This window comes from Strigops habroptila, chromosome 4 (genome assembly GCF_004027225.2).
Source record: "Strigops habroptila isolate Jane chromosome 4, bStrHab1.2.pri, whole genome shotgun sequence".
NCBI lineage: Eukaryota > Metazoa > Chordata > Aves > Psittaciformes > Psittacidae > Strigops > Strigops habroptila.
In genome coordinates this window covers 56,293,976-56,313,063 of record NC_046358.1, presented here as the reverse complement: position 1 = coordinate 56,313,063, position 19,088 = coordinate 56,293,976, and the positions used below count along the sequence as shown (strand labels likewise).

Genomic DNA, 19,088 nt, shown 5'->3' with positions numbered 1-19,088 from the left:
TTCCAGCAAACTGGCATGTCTCAGCCTCTCCTCACCCCCCAAAAAAATAATTACTCCTGCCCTTGAGCAGGACTCAGCGAGCAGTATCTGAAATGCTTCACCTGCCTGAAATGCAAAAGGATAAAAGCAGTGTTCTTTCTGTTAGAAATTATCAGGAACCATACCCTGATAAAAGGAAGCCTAAAGTCTCCCCAAAACAATAGCCAAGAAGAAAAGTGAGAGTCTAGCTTTGAAAATCATTGGTGGCTTTCCCATTTTCCTAGTAGGCGTATAATCCTGAGCATTTTGCATTCCTTTGTGTTGCACCTGTGAGCTTTTGCGTATCTGGTAAGTGCTTTCCTGAACTTTGCTGTCTTGTCTTTTTTTCATAGGAAGAAAACCTGGCTTTAGAAGAGGAGTTCAGACAGGAAAACAGCAATGTTCCAGGAGAATTTCCAAGTCAAGCAGGAGAGCAGCTGGCTTCTTAAAGTGCATATTTCAGAGATCCCTAAAACATCCAGCTACTCAGTTGGAGCAGGTGAGTGGGAAGGCGTCAAGAGCACTCGACATTCTCATGTCTCAGCCGTCCCTATCAGAAGTGTCTGAAGAGCTTTTCTGTGCAGTGGGCTGGACTAGGACTTGCAGATAAAATGTTTTAAGGGCTGTGAGCCCTGCAATAACAGCGACAGCCCTGACGTCAGCAGACCTGTACGTCCAGGGACTAGCGCTGAGAAATCGGTGCTGATCTGCCCAGCGAAGGCAGCTTTGACTGTGTTTCCAGGATCTGGGTAACAAGTCTTGTTCCATGCCTTGCAAGTTGCCAGTGGTCATTTTCTGCCAGGAGAGCAGCTCAAGCAGTGTGTGAGGGACTGGCTCCCTCCCCTTTGTAATGCATTTTACAATTCAGAGAAACTTTTGTAATATAAGAAAGTGTTTTTACGTATTAGAGCTTCTAAATTGTTAAAACAGTTGGAAAATCCTAATCGCTGTTAGCAGACAAGAAAAAAAAGTGAGAAAACATTTTGGATTGCAGAATTAACAAAATTGGGAGCTGAAGATCAGTTTCCAAGATTAAAAACATGTTCAGGGAGTCCTGTTGTACATGCAGGTTTATCACAAATAGTCAAGTCTTCAAAAAGTGATTTGCACCTACCTGCAAAACTTGTTGCTCAGAGTTGCAGAGCTTAAGCTCAGAAAATTGTCCAGAGATGCAGTGTCCAGGTCAGTCATGTTTAGATTTAACCCAGGATCTTTCTGTGTCTCTAGATACACAAGGGAGGGGAAAACCTACCTAGGATTGATTCAGCATCCTGAATTAGAGATGAAGAAGGAGGGCTTGGCTGGAGCACAGTGTGACTTCATGACTACTGGCTTAATTTTCCTGGCACTTTGTGGGTAGCTATGTGGTGGTTTAGCTCCAGTTAATTAGAGAGCTAAAGGCTGCTTCAATTTGTGGTTGTCACCCAAGAGCTCACAGGAGGTTTTCTGGCTACCAGGGATCAGGCCTAAAGGTGGAGGAGCTAAAGGTGATTCTGTGAGGGGCTGGTAGGGAGTGGTGCCAGAGCGCTCTGGTCATGCAGGGGTTGCCCTGGTACACCTGGCCCTTTTCAAGGCCTCATGCAGCGATCTCTGATTTGCACCTTGTGGACACAGATTTCAGTTTATCATTGTATTGCTTAAAAAACACTCTTTTTAGGGACAGCTGAGTGTTTTGCAGATGTTTGCTTTTTTAATGGGTAAATATCACTCACATTTCATCAATGAGCAACTGAGGCATAAGGAGGTTGAGGGACCTGACAAAGGTGATAGCAAGTCAAATGGTTTGGAATTTTGTAGCTCTGAAATATCATCTTTCTAGAACAGGAAACCCTCTCAGGAGTAGTAGGTTTTCATTAAAACAACAGTTCGAACCTGTCGATCTTGATATATCAGGAAAAGGAGGAATGTAGAAAATGTGAGAGTTAGTTTAGTCTCTCTTGAACTAAACCATCACGTTCACGTTCCTATGGAGAAACAAATACCTTGCAGGCATCATGGTGTCTTTGATTTATTTTTGGAAGTTGAAAACTCCCCCTTTTGGTGTCTAAGCTAAGATGAAAACAAGGATTTTGTAGGCCAGCAAAAGGTTTCTAGAGGAAAAAACCTCCAATCCCACTTCTCAAGAGTTTATGACATGAGTAGTTGAGCTAATGTAATCCCACTTAGCCTTCCCTACATTTCAAAATTGGATTAAAGTTCATAAGTTGTTGAGGGAAAATGTTACCCAACAGAGTAACCATATGACTCCCAAATCAGCGTCAGGCCTTTGCAGCTGTGGGTGCGGGCCCTGGTTTCAGTCACCTGAATAAATCAGGGCAACCAGTATGCCCAGAGCAGAGGAGGGGATGGGATGCATCACTGCTGCTCAGCCTTTGCAGCCAGGTGGAAGCCCACCAAGCTGTGATGACTGGATATGCTGACAGCCTTATCGTTTGTAATCTCCTTGGTCCTCGCTCTTTTCACTTTGGCAAGATAAGTCACCCAAACCCCAAGAAAAGGGTTTGGTTGGGTGTTACGTGTGCCTTCCTTGCAAAGGATGAGTGGGTTTTTCCTTCTGCAGTAGCAGTGTGCTGCTGCACGTACACAAGTGACGCAGCTCCAAGCATGCTACCAGCTCAGCTGTAAAAACCCCGGGCAGTGCCTCATCTGTGTGAATCTGCCTTTCAAAACAGGATCCGCAGATGTGATTAATTACACGCCTGCCGCCCGGGCGCTTTGCTCCGGTGAGCTGCCTGAGGGCCGTGCGGCGGTGTCCGGCTGCCATCTGCCGTCCGGCGCCCGGCGGGGGCCACGGCGGGGCAGGGACACACGAAGCATCCCCCAAGTCACCCCGGCCCGACGACAGGGCGGTTGAAGTGGCAACCTCTGGTCTACGTCCAAGCCGTGAGCAAATCCTGCCCAGACTCACCAGGGCCCCCCGCCACGGTATCTCCCGCATTCCTGCGGCAGATCTGGTATTTCTTATTGTTCTCCCCGTCTCTGGGGGAGCAGCTGCTGCTGCCTGGCCGGCCTGCCGGGGCAGGAGCTGGCGGAGTCCTTTGTTGCGGGTCCCAGAACTAGCCGGGGGCTTTGGAAAAATCGTGTCAGCCTTCTCGCCCGGCTTCGGCACGCAGGGAGTCGGGGCTCATCAGGAGGGGCAAGATAGAAATGAGAAAAGAACGGAAAACTGGAAGAGCAGCGACTGGTCGTGCAGCACCACTCTGCTGGAGGTGCTGTGGGCTCCGCACAGGAGCTTCCTGCTAAAACAGCTGCGCCAGTCTGCGGCGCAGCAGCAGAGCACGCCTGGTCTGCTGGGTGGTAAATGCCTGCAAACTGGCACACCATCAGCTGAGTGGCTGGGACACCAGTAGCAGTGACTGGTCCGAACAGGGTGGGCAGGGGAGGCAGAGGCAGAGCTGTCTAAGAAGCTGTGCAGCACCGGGCCCTGCTCTGCAGAGACGGCAGGAATAGCGGGGAGAGGCCCAGCCCGGGAAGAGCGTTTGGCACCCGGTGTGGTTTTCCTTTTCCCTGCTCCTTTGGTGAGCTGTTCTGCCAAGCTGGTTCTCGTACCGCACCCCACGCCTGTGCCCAGCCCTTGGCTGCCCATCCCTTGGAAATATGATTTCAAGGAATATATGCTCTGGATTTTCTCCTGCCAGCGGGCAGGATTTGCTGGCTGGGAGTGGCCTGAGAGCAGTTGTGGGTTTGACTCTTGTGATCTGTAATGGTGACAGTGAAGGGAGCATGCGAGAGCACAGGTAGACAAGTTTCTTTTGCCAGCAGGGCCACGTACAGCTGTGCTGCGAGACCAGGCTTGGGGTGATGGTTGTTTCTGGCCAACTATCTCCTCAAGATGCTTCATGGGCCAGCAGCGACCCCCTTGGGCATCATGCAGCCCTCACAGGCAGGCAGTGGCCACACTAAAGCAAAACAGAAAACGCCAAAGATGCCACCTCCATTCCCACAGAGAGCAGCGCCACTCAGCTTTTTTTGGGGGGAGCTATGTGTGAGTAGGCTGTACCTCCCCATCATTTCCCACCTTCTGTCTGGGAAAAAGCAGCCCAGGGCCAGCACAATCTTTCTGTAGTGGGGAAAGCCTGGCTGTGAAATGGGGCATGCTCCTTCCTCACAGGCAGATGTGGTAATTTACTTCATGGCTTGGAAAGAGTAAAATGGCCCAATGCATCACTGGCAAAGGAAATGGTCGGGAAAACACAACCTCAGACTGCTCCAAATGCAAAATCTCATTCCCAGCTATGCCTTGAGAGGCACTTTCTAAAGGTGTTTAAGCAGCGCCTGACCTTAAATATTTTTTTAAGTGTTGCTGCTTGTCTGTTTGGTTGGTTTTTTTTTCTTTTTTAGTCAGGACTGCGGAACCAGTGCCACAGAGGATCTGGGCTTCCCCAGCACTCACACGCTGTGTTGGGGCTGAGCAGCACAAGCTTTGTCAGAGTGGAAAGAGAAACCCCCATTCTCTGGTAGGCATTGAAACAGCTAATGCACGTCAACACCAAGGAAGCCCAGGCTGCTTTTGGAACTATCTTGTGTCAGTGATAGAGTTTTTAATCCTATCCAAGTAGTATACACGTTAGTATATGTGTTCAAATTACACTTGCTGACCAAGTTGAGTGAAAGGACATGGGTGCATTCACAGGCCTGTGCGAATCACGCGCAAGCATCCCCACAAACACCCAGGTAGGTTCCCCATGGTGAAATCTGCATTGCCTGAGCAAATCACTGCTGTGTGCTGGGGAAACAGGCAGCAACAGGAATAACATCAGGTTATCTGAGCGTTTGCACAAAAATATTATTAGACTAGATCCTATAAAAGCTGTTTGTGTGCTGTAGCCATGGCAAGTAGCTCTATTAATTAGTAATTGTATTAGTAACAGTGTATAAAGCTGGTGCTAGATCAAGCTCATTTGATAGGCAGAAGAGCAATGTGAGCAATGGTCACACTGACTAAGGTAGAAAGGGGGGAAGGGGGGTGTGCTTTTTTTTATTTATTAAGGAGTTTAAAACAATGGCCAATGGGGAAAAGTGAGTGCAACTGTTCAGGGGTTTGTACTGTTATTTTTTTCCTTTCTATAAGCATTCTGCCCAGTCTGTCATGGGCTTTTCCCTGACCAGCTGCTCATATCCTTATATGCTACCCCTGACAATTAGGCTAAAATACCAGAAAGAAGCAGGGAAAGGGGCTCCTGTCAAGTGGTCTTTCTGGGTCTGTGATTGTAGGTGTTAAAAACTACCTCATTAAATCTCCCTCTCAAGACTTTTCAGGATGTTTTTATCTTTTGTTTTGCATCATACTGTTCCAGTTTTAATTTCTTTTAGAGGAGAGAATCGGTGACCTTTTTCCATATCTTTTTTCATCTGAAGTGTTAAAACAACCACGGGCATTTCCATCTTTTGAAGGAAGTGTGCTTTTGACATAGCCAGAAAGCCACTTCATAAAACAGTGCTTTTCTGCACTTTCACTTCCCTGGTATTTCCAAGTAGTTGAAGTTCACAGCGAGATTCAATGCATGAAAGTCACGATAGTCTCTAAATTCATGCAAAGTCCCAAACTTTCTGTTTGTGTTTTATTTTGGAGCTCATGGCCACATGAGCAGGAAGAGGAGTCCTCAGGACATGCTGTCTGTATGGTTGCTCACCCTGCCAGGTGGGGAGCACCAAGGTGTTCCAAACCACAGGCTGGACTCTCCCCACCCCCACCATGTCTCACCTCCCCCTTTTGTGACTTGAAGGGATGAGTTTGGGTCCTGCTCCATAAAGTGGCGTACGTGGGAGCTGGCACATTGCACATCCTTCTCTCAGCCTTGGGGCTTTTTATCCTGCAAGTCAATGAGCACCATTCAGAAGAACGAGGAAGAACAGGATTGGGAGCGAAGGATACACAAGGCACCTGGGAAGGCACTGTTTTCAGCTAAGTAACCTTCCTTACACGTTTTTTTTTCTTGCCCTGTTTTACTCCCATTAGGAAAGCTGTATGGCAGCCCAAGCTTTGTGCTGCAGCTGAGAGTTTGCTGGGTGATGCATCCAACCGTACACATTTCTTTCTGTGCAGCGAGAGCAGGGTCGGAAAATATGCCCGAATTGGCTTCAAGCCTCTGGGCATAACTTTATCCCAGGCCAGTGGTAACACTTGTATTGTAAAATCCTTTTTCCTAGGCTCACAGAACATCTATGGGATAACAGAACCAAATTGGCTCATGAACTCAAGGACAACAATGTGCTACAACAACGGCAGTGAGGTAATTGACCTGATTCACGTCACATTTTTCCAGCCTTTGTACGTCATTGTACTTCTCTCTCTCTCGCGTAAACGGGTGCTGCAGTTGGTGGAGGGGAATGAAGCTGACGGGTGTTTTTCACAGTGTCAGGACACACTCACAGGGTGAGGAAACCCTGTTAACGAGGGAAGCTGCGGCGCTGCGGGGCTGAGCCACCACCAGATGGCAGCTGGAGCCCAGGTATGAGGCAGCCCCAAGGCCCGGCTCTTGCTCCGGCCACTGCCACCCCCCGGCCACCGGCCGCAGCGGGTACAGCCGGGCGGGGGCGCGGCATCGGGACGAAAAAGAGATGTGTGTGTGTGTGAAGAGAGTCACATCGTTATCAAATAGGCAGCATCGTGCAGGCGAATGGAAGTCCCTAACTGATGAGTGGGGCGACTAAAATCTTGCTTGTGTTGCGGGAGTTCCATTCTGTTAGAGATGACAGCTAATTCTTCTAATTCACTTCTAATTCCTCTTTTCTGTGCCCTTTGCCTTATGAACAAATAATTACCTGTCTTCCTGAAGCAGCCAGAAGTATGGATATCCCCTTTCCTAGCCATGCACCAGTTTCCTCAAAAATTGTGTGCTTGATTACTTCACGTATTAAAGATAAAAATCAGAGCAGTTATTTTGAGGTCACTTTTACTGAAGTGGATGGTGCGGCCACTGTTCCTGGTGGCCTGTGTGACCCAGCAGCTGCTGCTTGTGGGGGTTAGGTGTCCAGTTCCCCCCCACCCTGGGATACATATGTTGTACTTGACACACTGCTGCTTTCCTATACAAGCTTTGCTTTTGTGGCTGTTCATGCAGACAGTTAACAAGACATAATATGCGTTGCTGGAAGCAGGCCTGTTACAGTTCAGGCATGTGTGAATAAAAGTATGCAAGTCTCATAAATCAGCTCCATAAAATGGTCATGGTGGAAAAAAATCCTGGTTTAGGACTAAAAAACCCAGACATGGTACTGTGCTATTGGTTTGCAGGCCTGTTCCCCCAGCAGCAGCCCATCAGCCTGGCTCATCTGGTGGACAAACCCGGTGGGCTGAGCCTGCCAGTGCATCTCCTTGGGGATCAAGAACAGCAGACGCAGCTCTCTGCTGGCCTCTGCATAGCTGAGCTGGCTGCATAGGTAAGGTAGTAGGACTTTGCACAGTTCCTTGGATGGAAAAGAGTTGTGCAGAGCAGCATATGTCGTTGACATATCCTCACCACTAGCAAGCAGTCTGACTGGTTTCTTGGAATAAGAGTGCTGTGACCCTTGGCTTCACAGGAAATCACATGGCACCAGGGGTGCAGTTTTCCATGCTGCACTGCTTCATGAGGTGTGGTGACGCTGACTCACAGCTCACCTCTCTCTTTGAATGCTGTGTTTAGTGAGGCTTTAATGGGCTTATTCTGAAGTAGTATTTTTGCTCAAAATGCTATAGGTTAATTTTTAAGTAACCTCTTCCCATACTTTTACCTCACACAAAGCTTTCTGAATGTGTCAGAGCAAGCACAGACAACAAAGCTAAAACAAGACTTTCTCATTTCCTCTTCTAGTAGTGACTAAGAAATAACTCCACACAGAGGTACACAGATGATGATATTTTAATGAAGGGCTGTTGTGCCTGCAGAGGCACATGTCTGTGTGTGCCAGGGTCCCCTCACGCTGCAGCCGTGTTTCCCCATTAGCTCGCTGGCACAACAGATCTGCCCTTGTCCCAGTGTAGCACTCTCTTAGTGTAGACCCACTTCCCATCAGGTGCGCTTTGTGTTTCAAAAGACAGCCAAACTGCACCCTTTGAGTGGTGTTACTGAGCAATGCTCAATCTGCAATAGCTGAGCATCATTGTTTTGTATCAAGGTGTACTGAGTATCAACATCTAAGAGCAGTAGTGTTGGTATTATCTGTGACTGCTGCCTATTATTATGGCTTTAATCCAAATCCCATTGATCAGACCATTAAGAGTATATTTTTTCCATCAAAGTAATACTTCCATACCGCAGTTACTGGATTTTAAACTCCAGTAACCCAAAAGAAGCAAACACAAAAAAAGACATCAATTCAGAAATGTTAATGACTTTTTATATTACTTTATTAAACAGCCAGTTCTAAAGAACAGTAAAAAATATGAAAACATGCATCATTTGGTGTTCTTAAAAAACATTTGTCCAAAGTAAAGACTGTTAGAAAAATTAAAGTTTAGCCCCAATATACCTTCTGCTCTCCAGATAAAAAATGTCCGGCAGTTATAAACACTGTTCTATCTCCTTTAGCAAAGTTTAACAATGTATACATTAGTATTTCTATGATAGGTTGGGTTGTTGGGTTGGGTTTTTTCCCCACACATTTCTTCTGTAAACATGACCAATTTAAAAAAATGCCTTATTAGCAAGCTTAAGGAACTCCTGTTTTCCTGTACAGTAAATACAAATAGGAAGATCCTGGCCTGGATTTTCCTGCCATTCTAATCAGCGCTCCATTTATGGAAATATTTAAGATTTCAATTAGTATAAAAATACAACCAGAGAATAAATGTCTGAGAAGATTCAGTATTTGAGTGAGTCTTAGTTAATAGGCAAATAAAATGCTGTTGACTTCCAAAGCTGAAGATCACTTCTGTACAGCTTCTGCCCTTCTGAGATCCAAGTATCACAGTGCTGTACACAAATACACTGGTTATACATATGAAACATTTGCTTCTTATTTACTAAAAATAATTTAACATTTAGCTGAACTAAAAAGCAGATGCTAAGAGATGGATGCCCATGTTTGGTGTGCATACAAAGGTCAAAGCTGATGAACAGGCTATGCCAAGGGACACCTGCTCTTCAGGAGGGGGACTTAGTTCTCAAAATGTCTGTACAATGCTATTTTACTTAACAATAGACTGGCTTCGTGTTTGGTGTGGGAGATCTACAAAGCAAAATCACAGGCTTGTTCCTTTTCTCTGCAGAGACCGAAATAACTGGCTTGGTCCCTGGAGAGAATTCTGAGGCAGAGCAAGCGGCTCTTTGGGAAGTGTTGTTACTGGAAATGCTGAAATTATTTTACTAATGGGAATTAGTATTTTTCTAAAGCAGTTTTGCTACACATTTATCATTTTTATCTAAAACTAAAATGTCAAATTTAAGTTTTCCTCTTGATTTTTTTTATTTTCTCCCAATTTAAGAGTCAGACAAAAGGGGTGCATCTGAATGAGTGGTGTGTTATGATTGAATTTCTTGCACAAACATCGCCTTGATGCAGCTGACATTTGGCCTGCATGCGCTATCATCTTCCATAATGAGCTCCAGAAATCTGTAATTTTAAAATGCATCTTTTAGAGTATGATAAGAACTCTCAAAGGTTTTTTAGCACTTCTCAAGTATGAAACAGTACAAGAACAATCATCTCCTATGACTATTTTTTCGAAATGTTTTAGAGCAGCATTTTGTACCTGCCTACTTCCAGTTCTTTTGTTTGGATTCCTGAAAATGGGACACGCAATCTGACCAGCCAGCAGGTACCCAGTGAAGCCAGTCTACCCTCACTAGGGAAGAATGTGTCTGAGCACTCAGCACCATGCAAAGAGCAACAGCTGGACAGGGCGAAACCAAAAGGAGACTCAATGGAAGGAAAGGTAATGAAAAGTAATGCTCTCTCTGAGATGGACAGAACCTCCAGGGCTGATTTATCCTGGGTTTATACTCACTGAAGCAATGAAACAATTGCTTCCCTCACTTTTTGGAATGAAGTGATGCTGCTTGATCAGTTAGGTACTGTCAGATCGTTACAGGCTAGTATAGAAACAACTCTGTCACAAGCTACATTTAAATAAAAAACTTGAAAAGTTTTGTATAAAAGAACAGAATTTCTGGAAACATGAGGGAAAACAGCAACTACTGTCAGACACCACATAGTGTAATTACTGAGCTCTGAGTAGACACTCCTATGTGGTAAACAGTATTTCCTTTGTGGAAAGGCCCAACCTGCTGAGCAAGCTAAGATCTTTGTAAGCGAGAAGCTGCTCTGTGCAAAGCAGAACGGAGGAAGGCGGGCTTCTATTCATGAACAATCCGTCAGCTAAAGTCGTTACTCAGAAGTGGCTTTTTTCCCTTTCCAGCTCTTTTGTCTTTGCTCGAGTTCAGCTTCAGTGAAGGCAGCCGGGCCCCAGTTTGTGATCAAGTGAGGATTCTTGGAGCCTGGAAGACAGAGTGCAATACTTGAAACAGGCGTTTCTAAATGGGACATCGCTCACCCACCGCTCCTGGGACAGGCAGTGTCGTTACAGGATGATTTGGTAAGGGCTGTCTCTTCTCTGACTGGAAACCCTCTCAAAGGTGACCTGAGGAGCTGCCTAACTGAGTAGGTGCTTAGTGTGAGAAGTTGTCAACTGCTGCAATCTTTTGCATCCTTATCTCCCAACTCCCCCCATAGTTCTATCTTAGTAAACCCCTTTTCTTTTTACCTTTAGAAATGTCCTTGAAAGAAAGTGATCTCTCCAGCACTGCATTACACAGCCACTTTCCTCTGGGCTGGCACACTATTAATTAAGCTTTTCCCCAAAATCAAGTATTTTAGCTACTTTTACTTGACGTTTTTGGCAATTAGCATTTATGCTAACTGCATTGAACACCCAAACAATGTAATGTTCAGGTTGATCCTTGCTTTATTTAAAATAAATAAATTAATAATAGTATTACTACTAGTAACTACTACTATTAATACTAGTAATAATGTTATAGTAGAGCCAGTAAAGACTTGGAAGTTACCATCAGCAGTTCTCACAAATGTGGTATCTACAGCCTGCAATGAAACCAGTAAGCTACAGGGAAAGACAGACTTCACTAAATCACTAGGTGGTCTAAGTATATGAGACAGAATGAATACATACTTTTGGTAACTTTTATGTTAAGAGCTTACCTGGCTCTATTAGTCGAATTAATCCTTCATGATGAGCTACTTTATCTTTCCAGCTCTTGGTGTTATTAGCTGCCATTTCCAACTTCTTCTTAACCTCCTGAAATAAGACACAGCCCATTTGAAAATGAAAACAGCTTTACTCTGTTTATATAGAAAGAAAAAACATCCTTTAAAATCTAAACACAGAACCAGGCTAATTTAGCCAGCACTCCATTTAGAGTAGACAGAAGAACTTCACTTCTAACTATCCTAGGTAATTTAGTTGTTGCTGGCTGAATAAAAGTAAATTGTCAAACCAAAATCCCAAAGTAACTGGTTTTTACAAGATTCTGTAGCTGTATAAGTAGGGCTAGTCCTCATGAAGATTGAAGGCATAAACTGTAGTTCTCAAACAGAAAGATGCACTTTTTGTTCCAAACTAAGACCAGCTACTGGCTATATCTCAACTATTAGAAATCACAAAACGTAAGCTAGGAAAGGACAGCTGCAGTTACACCCAAGCAAGAAAGGTATTCTTCAGTCTAAACTAGTCTTTTGGTGAATTCCAAAGAGAAGGCCGCAGTGTTTAATCATTTCTAAAATAATGAGTCAACAATCACAGTGACTTACTGCATCATTTGTTTTGTGGATTTTTTTTTGTTTGGGGTTTTTTTGGTTGTGGTGTTTTGGGGGGGGTTTTATGTCTATTGTCAGCAACTCCTTTGGAGTAGTAAATGATGTTTCATATAAAAAAAGCCTGAGATGTCACCTAAAAAAAAGTCAAACATTTGTTAGCCAAAAGCAATCTGAGGATGGTGTTAGATGTAACACCAACACAGTAAGTTGTAAAGTAGCCAGAACTCCCGCACCTGGGCCCTTGCTTGCAGTCACTGCAGCATTTGTATTCTGTGCCAGTCGACACAGCTCACTACCTTGTCCTGCACAGAGCTGGCCCCAGTGGCATGGAGACAGCATAAACACACTCCCTAGTTAAACAGAAATCCAGTCATGTTTTGTTTCCTGACCTAAATACACACAGGATCAACACCTCCCCTGCCCTAGAAACTATGCAGCACTTCACACTCCATAATGGAGTCTGACTCTTATTTCTTCCCTGAATACAGCTACTGGCCTTCACCAGAAACAGCAGAGCAGGGAACAGACCTGCTATTTAGACCACAAGGCACTGCTACATACTGAGAATCTGAGCTAATTCCTAGCTATCCTTGACATGAGTTCAGTGCTTGAATACCTATTTGAGGAGCAAGGGCCTACAGTAGCACATTGGTTTTTCATCTGTAAAAGCCAGAATTGCCCTATGACATCATCAAAACACTGTAAGAATAATTAAAAAGCATAAGGCATTTAGTTATGACAGCAACAGAACTCCATAAGTTAGTCTGTACTAGAAGACAAATAGTCTACAGAGTATTTCACGGTATGACTGAGCTGGCTTGCATGCAAATTGGGACAAAAGAATATAGGAGGTGGGGTGTGTCCGAAACATGTCCTCTTCCTCAAATGTAACTACTGGTCTAGGCCAAAAAAACCCAACACGTAACTATCCTACCTGTTGTTATAATTTTTGTGCCACATTAATCCTTAAATCATAATCATAAAATCATCACAAATCACCATAAATCACACAATCATACTGATGAACTTCAAATTCAGTGAAGTTACTGAAAACCCAGCTAAGTATGAGAGGTTGATGAACAGAACAGCTCACCTCATATTGCTCAAGGGCCTCCTTCCTTTCCAGTTCAAGTTGTTTCAGCTGCTGCATAGCAACTTGAAGAGCCTGTTCCTTTATCATTCTCTGGTTTTCTAGCTCTTGTTTCTCTGCTTCTGTCATCTGAATGGTCTGTTGCTGCTGCAAGTGCCATTTTTCCAGTTCAGCTCTCTTTGCTGACTCCTCTTCCAGTAATCTACAATGGGGATTGCAGTGTTAACCACACTTTAAAGTAAGTTGTATCCATTATGTAGCATACACATAGGGAGCCAAGATAAGTATTTTCTATTCCCCACCCCTCCCCCTTGGGAAGCAGGAAAAAAGTTACTGCTTGTTGGCTTGTCTTCAATGTAAAGCTGAAAATCATGCCAGCAGTGCAAGCAGTCTGACTGCTACAAAGGGCTATTCAGAAAATTTAGTCAATAATGCAAATACACAATACTGAAAACCACAGAAGAAACAAGCATGCATAAGTTAGTTATCTTAATTGTCTTAGGAGGCCTGAATATATGATGAAACAAACCACACTGAACAAAGCCCATATAAGTAACAGGAGACTTAACCCTTTCTCAATTACAATTTAAACCTGTGATAAAATACAGCAGAAGGTCCTATTTATAGTTACTGATTTATAAAATACGCAATTGAAAAGTCTGTACAGAGTGATCTCAGTTTTTCAAGTGCTGACATGCACAACACCTGATGGAAAAATAAAAGTGTGCCTGCTTTTCTGAAATTGCTGAGCACTCCCTCCGCTCAGGGCTAATCAAACACATTAAAAAGTCATAAATAGCAGCTTCAGCCTTCACAGCTTAAGGAAAAAAAAAAAATCTATCCTGTGTTTAGACTGCAAGCCAGTCCCCCCACTCCAGCAGTGTATCCAAGATGCAAGCACGCTTCACTAGTATGGCACAGTTACCTATTATTGCAGGAGTGAGTGGGGAATTGAAATAAATTTCTACTAAGTCAAAACCATACCTGGCTTGAAGTTTCCTTACAGTCTCTTCATCCTGACGTGCCTGTTTCTCATCCTCCAAAGCTCCCTGTAGCTGTTTATACATTTCTTCCAGTTCACGTACTCTCTGTAAATACTGTTCCAGTTCAGATGATTTCTGAGCAACCTGCTCTTCCATTTTTTGTCTTACCTAGCAGCATAAATTGGGGACACAGATGAGCTACCATTCAACTCACGTTTCCAGTTTTTGAAGGAATAGCCAGGTTTCCCTCAGATGATGTTTTCGGAGACAACCCTTTTCCTGCTGCCTGCAGAGCAGAACTGGTAACACTGGGTCTAGGTTTGTAGATGTGTAACTAAGAGTATTTTAAAACGTAAATAATAGTACAGGTTACTAATATTGCCCTACTTCATGCAGCACAGGTTTTTTACAGGGGTTTAAACCTAACTTCAGTCAGTTTGATCTTGTCACTTAGTTTACAGATACACACTAAACCAAAGGAAGAGAAAGCTTGTAGAGTGCCCACACACAAAGGTCAGGCTGGTTTAATTGCACTGTTTCCACTCCTTTCCTCAGGCAGGTCCTCCCTTGGCAGCAGCGTATTTCACACACTTAGACATGGATGATGGCACCATGTCAGCACAAGATGGATTAAGGGTTGGAAATCGGCTAAGAAGACTGGTTTTGCTAAGAGATGAGCAACTATAACAAAAAAACAAAGGTAAGGGGTAGAGGAAGGTGAGAGGATGCTGCATATCCACAACCACCCAGTCTCTGATCCTCGTTACTCCCCTTTCACCAACTAGAGCAGGAAGCCAGAGCTGTCCTGCCCCACTCAGCCCATCATGCTAGGGACAAAAGCAAGCAGCTGGCTTTGAACTGAGTCAGGCTAAAGCACCAAAACCTCAGCATCTAGCAATATGTAACATGTACTTCACAGAAGGTAAGCACAGCTCCTGAAGTCAGCAAGGAACGCTTGCTGTCAAGTGAGGTGCGAGGGCGTGTCCTGCCTACTGGTCTGCACTCTGTTTTCCCTCCCCTTACTAAAATCCCATTGACCCAGAAAGTGATCGTATTCAGGAATTCACACTCAGCCTCTAAAGGGGCACTAGGTGCCTTTGTGTTCCGAGACATTCCAGCACATCAACTTGACTATTTCGACTTTTTTCTCTGGCTAATAGAAACGCCTGTTACACCTGACAAAGCCCTTGAGGATTGAAAATTAGTTCCTTTGAAAATTCTCTGTGTGGATTATAGTAACAGCATTGTAAACCTACAATATTTCTTTCATTTTTTTATGTTTGTGTGTGCGCATAAAGGTATATACACAGTATAAAAAAGCAATAGTTTTAGGAATACATTCAAGTCATAAAATTCCTAAAATGCATTTTGATCATGCCTGTGTCCATTTTGCATATTCATATAGAATGTACTGGCTGCAGGTTCTCCATCTCTGAAAATGGCAAGAATAACTTCAGTCTGGATTTATCTTTCACAGTCATTTTTTTTCCCAATTTTCCAATAATATTTAAGCTTTTAATGCTATACAAGCTGTAGGCAAGGTGTTCCAGTGTTTGAATTCACTACATCTCTGTGTTATCTCTAATAAATACAACACAGGTTGCAGTCTCCAGCCTCCTGCAAAATCTGTGGCATCCTTTCAGTGCCTGCCTGTGAGTGAAGTCAGTGCTGAGCACATTGCTCACTATGTGTAGTCACAGCAAAACACCACGTGCACTACTCACCATTTTTTCTCTCTCCAGCTCCAAACTGAAGCGATCTTGTAATTCAACTTGAGTCTGAAGTCTTTTCTTCTCTTCCTCAGCAGCACGAGCAGCTGCTGCTTCTAGTTGCTGGAAAAGAAGGGCAGGGGGTGGGGAGAAAAGAGAGGGGAACAACAACTTGTCAAAACTAAACCGTTTGGAGGGAACAGAATATTAATTAACAATTTTTGGTTTTAACAGAAATGGAAGAAACCTTCAAAAGCATTAAGGCACTAGTGTTTGGGGTATTTTTAATGTCTGAGGCTATTCTCAATCTCTAAATGTGCTTTTTAATCTTGTTATTTGCAAGACAAATTTTAAATTTACCAATGAAATTATCAGAATTCCTCCAAGTTTTTTGCCCAACCAACAGAAACCACTATTATTTCCTTCTCTACCTCATACGGGATAGAAAACTACTATGGAAACCCACATCCCAGGCAGCAGGACTGCACAGGAGTTCCAATAGCGAAAACATGCCAGCGTGCACAGTTCATACAGAAACAGAAGTGAGAAGCACTAAATTGCCATGGGAAAGCAGAAGTGCCATAAGCTTTGACTGTAAGAAGTGATTGTGCTATTGTGAATCACATCCCTTTGACATCCCCTAAATTGCCATGTAAGGAAAATAAAATCCTAGTTGATGATCATCACTTGCAATTAGGGGGAAAATTAGCCAAGGCCTGGGAACAGCTAACAAGGAGGTACCTTCACACCTCCTTGCAAGTTATTTAACTTTTTTTGCGTCTTGATTTTACAAATAAAGATAGTTGTTACAGTTTTATATTTCATCAGGATTTTGATGGAATGAATTTTTAGAATGCAAGGAAAGTCAGAAATATACAAATACCAGCCAACACTTTAGCAATACTGAAAACACAATAATTCTTTCACATAGTTTTTCTAAGAAACTTATCTGATGCTTCAGAGGAAACAGAAAGCAAGCATTCTTCTTTTGTAATATGTCAGGCTGGTGAATTTGTTTCCACAGACCTTCAGTAAGAGCAGGACACCCAACATCTTTAGTATTTTTGGAAGGTACTGCATTTAAACCATCTTCCTGCACACAACCTAGATGAACTAATGAGATGCCTACATGATTAAAACTGCCAAGCTGAAACTTTCATTCCTTTAAGTGCAGAGAAAAATGAGAAATAATAGAGGGGAAGGCTCCTAGTTTCTGTTTTTAAGCTGTAGAAGATAGTACAGAATTGCTCTCCTTTGAAAGGCTTAAATGATGCCAACCTTTCAGAAGTAGAATTGCTCCTCTGCCAGAACATTTAAAAGCATGTAATTGTAGTCAGATCCAAGACGCCTACTTAAGTGAAATTTTCTTTTGGTTTCCTTCCCTACTTTGAAATTAAACAAACATTGCCAATACTGAGCTGAGAGGGCGAACGTGCAGAGCAACAGGCAAGGGTGGGTGCTAGGCTTCTGCCAGAGCTCAGCAAGAAAATACACTGCTTGTCTGCTCCATCAGCAACTTCCTGCTTACTTCATGTCAGAGGACATCAGTTCCTGTCAGGTAAGGTTACTCATGACGACTCTGCAGTCTAGGGGAAAGTCCCGAATGTTGGGGTGGGTGGAAAGGGGGAATCCACAGGAACACGATTCCAGCAGGGGTTAGTTAGCAAACACAGAGTCTCTGTAGCCCATGGAGGACCCCCAAACTGAAACAGAAAGGGTGCACAAGTCTTGTGCATGCTCCCTTGGTAATAAAAACTTACCTTTCAGTCTGTTCAATATGTGTAGCTCAAAATTCCATTTTAAAAATACGGAAAAAAATCTATTGTAGATAAAGGCTCTTATTCTTCTGAAATTTTTTAGTGCAGGAGCTATCAAAATACAAACCAGTCTCAGAGTGCACTTTGGCAGATGCTGCATAAAGTGGCTCACTCCATCAGGAGGCAAATCTAACTGTAGGCTTTCCAGAACAATTCAGTTTCCTGAACCATTCACAAAGCCTTTTCCTTGAAGAACACTTTTCTAACTAGTCAAACACTAAGTTCCTCCAACACAGTACCCCCCCGCACTAACTTTCACTTAGTCAAAGTGCAGTAGTTCATGTCAGAGACTAAGCCACTTCCCTTGAGAAATCATTTTAATACAGCCCACTTCAAAAGATGCTTCTTGCCGCAACTCTCTTCAGTTTATCCACTGTGATTTCTACAAAACTCCCTGGAGCCCGCCAACATCCCCTTGCTCATTTGGTGTTGCTCTCACGTTCTCTCCCCTCCCTTTTCTCCATAAAATAAACTCAACACAGAAATCCAGCCCTATGATTTCTGTTAACAAGTGTATTATTACTTATCAGCAACTTGCAGGTAACACAGGTTACCCTTTAAAGCATATTTTGCATTCTGAATATTAAACACATGGCAGAATATAGGTGATCAAATTAAATTTAAAAATGTTTTTCCACTGTCAGACTCTATTTAAGGCAAACAGAATAATACCCACATCAGTGGTGTCAGTGCAAAATTAACTAAAAAGCCAAATTTCTCTTCACCACAAATTGTGTCTTAATGAGAAGACTTTTTAAAAGATACATTTTGGATTACTTTATTTGCTTTCTAGACTCACCAGCTCTAACATGTTCTCACAATATTTACAGCTTCCCCCCACTGCAAAGATTATTAAAGTTTCTTCTAATTCAGGGCTAAAATTAGAGTGGGTTTTATTTATTAAAAACTTGGGCAATGATGCAGACTTGTCCTAAATGGGAATGCAAAAAACCCAAATCAATTCAGGAAGGCAGTGAATGAAATGCTTTTTAGGCTAAGCACAGAACAAAGACCTGGCTTGCTCTAGCAGCAGGGACTCAGCAGCCGAAACGTTAGGTAGCAGTGGCAAGGGAGGCATTTGATGGTGATCTAGGCTACTTCCAAGGCCCACTCCTCATTAAGAGGTATCATGGCAATGAAAGCCATAGTAACTCTTCCTGCAAGCCTTTAAACAGAAAAGCTAGAAAGTATATCTGGATACTAATCAAGTCTCTGTGGAGAACTATTGCAGATATAAGTTCCAAACTACAAAGATCCATAAGCATGTTCCATCTACTGTTAAGAGTGTGCAGGGACAGCAAAGGCACCTTGGTGTCTCCTGCCAGTTGTTTCACTAAAACGCCGTCTACAAGGAAAATAACGCATTCAGCAAGTCTACTGCTAATACTCAGAGATTTCTAGTCCAATTCTCAGGCTTTCAGAAGTCAATCCAGCACTTACAAGGAACATACATTTAAACAGTTTATAAATGGCTACTATGTGTCTCAGCTCTGTAAATCTCTTACAAACTACTCTAATAAAATTACACCTATACATATTCACAATATCGCTTTGCACCTTTGGAATCTTTGTAAATTAAATTTCTATCTCTGGAAACAACTTCTGTGTGAAAAGAACAGTTCCCCGCACATACAATTTGCATAACGTAACTTTGGAAAACTATCTTAAGAAAATCTTAATGTAAAGCCCCAAGTTTGGCAGACTTGTGACACAA

At 43.3% G+C, this 19,088-nt stretch overlaps 1 protein-coding gene and 1 long non-coding RNA gene across 8 annotated transcripts in view; one reads left to right on the top strand and one right to left on the bottom strand.

Moving 5' to 3' along the window:
* The first annotated feature begins 437 nt into the window (after positions 1–437).
* Positions 438–18,918, top strand: LOC115606636. 3 transcript variants are annotated; one of them, XR_003990950.1, is made up of 7 exons: positions 438–517; positions 6,169–6,251; positions 6,375–6,470; positions 7,256–7,401; positions 9,680–9,877; positions 10,361–10,537; positions 14,404–18,918. It is a non-coding gene; the product is annotated as an uncharacterized LOC115606636 (long non-coding RNA). The 3 variants fall into 3 exon arrangements; XR_003990951.1 differs by lacking the exon at positions 438–517 and having other exon boundaries at positions 5,255–6,251; positions 14,404–14,548; positions 16,003–18,918; XR_003990949.1 differs by lacking the exon at positions 438–517 and having other exon boundaries at positions 5,256–6,251.
* SWAP70 (switching B cell complex subunit SWAP70) overlaps positions 8,329–19,088 on the bottom strand; it is a 51,545-nt gene continuing 40,785 nt past the window's right edge. For all 5 annotated transcript variants that reach the window (XM_030482926.1, XM_030482925.1, XM_030482927.1 and 2 more), the window contains 5 exons: positions 15,573–15,680; positions 13,850–14,016; positions 12,869–13,067; positions 11,161–11,257; positions 8,329–10,439 (listed from right to left, as the gene is read on the bottom strand). In XM_030482926.1, coding sequence (XP_030338786.1) covers positions 10,330–10,439; positions 11,161–11,257; positions 12,869–13,067; positions 13,850–14,016; positions 15,573–15,680 — 681 coding nt within the window. In that variant the 3' untranslated portion in view covers positions 8,329–10,329. The remainder of the gene's footprint in view (positions 10,440–11,160; positions 11,258–12,868; positions 13,068–13,849; positions 14,017–15,572; positions 15,681–19,088) is intronic.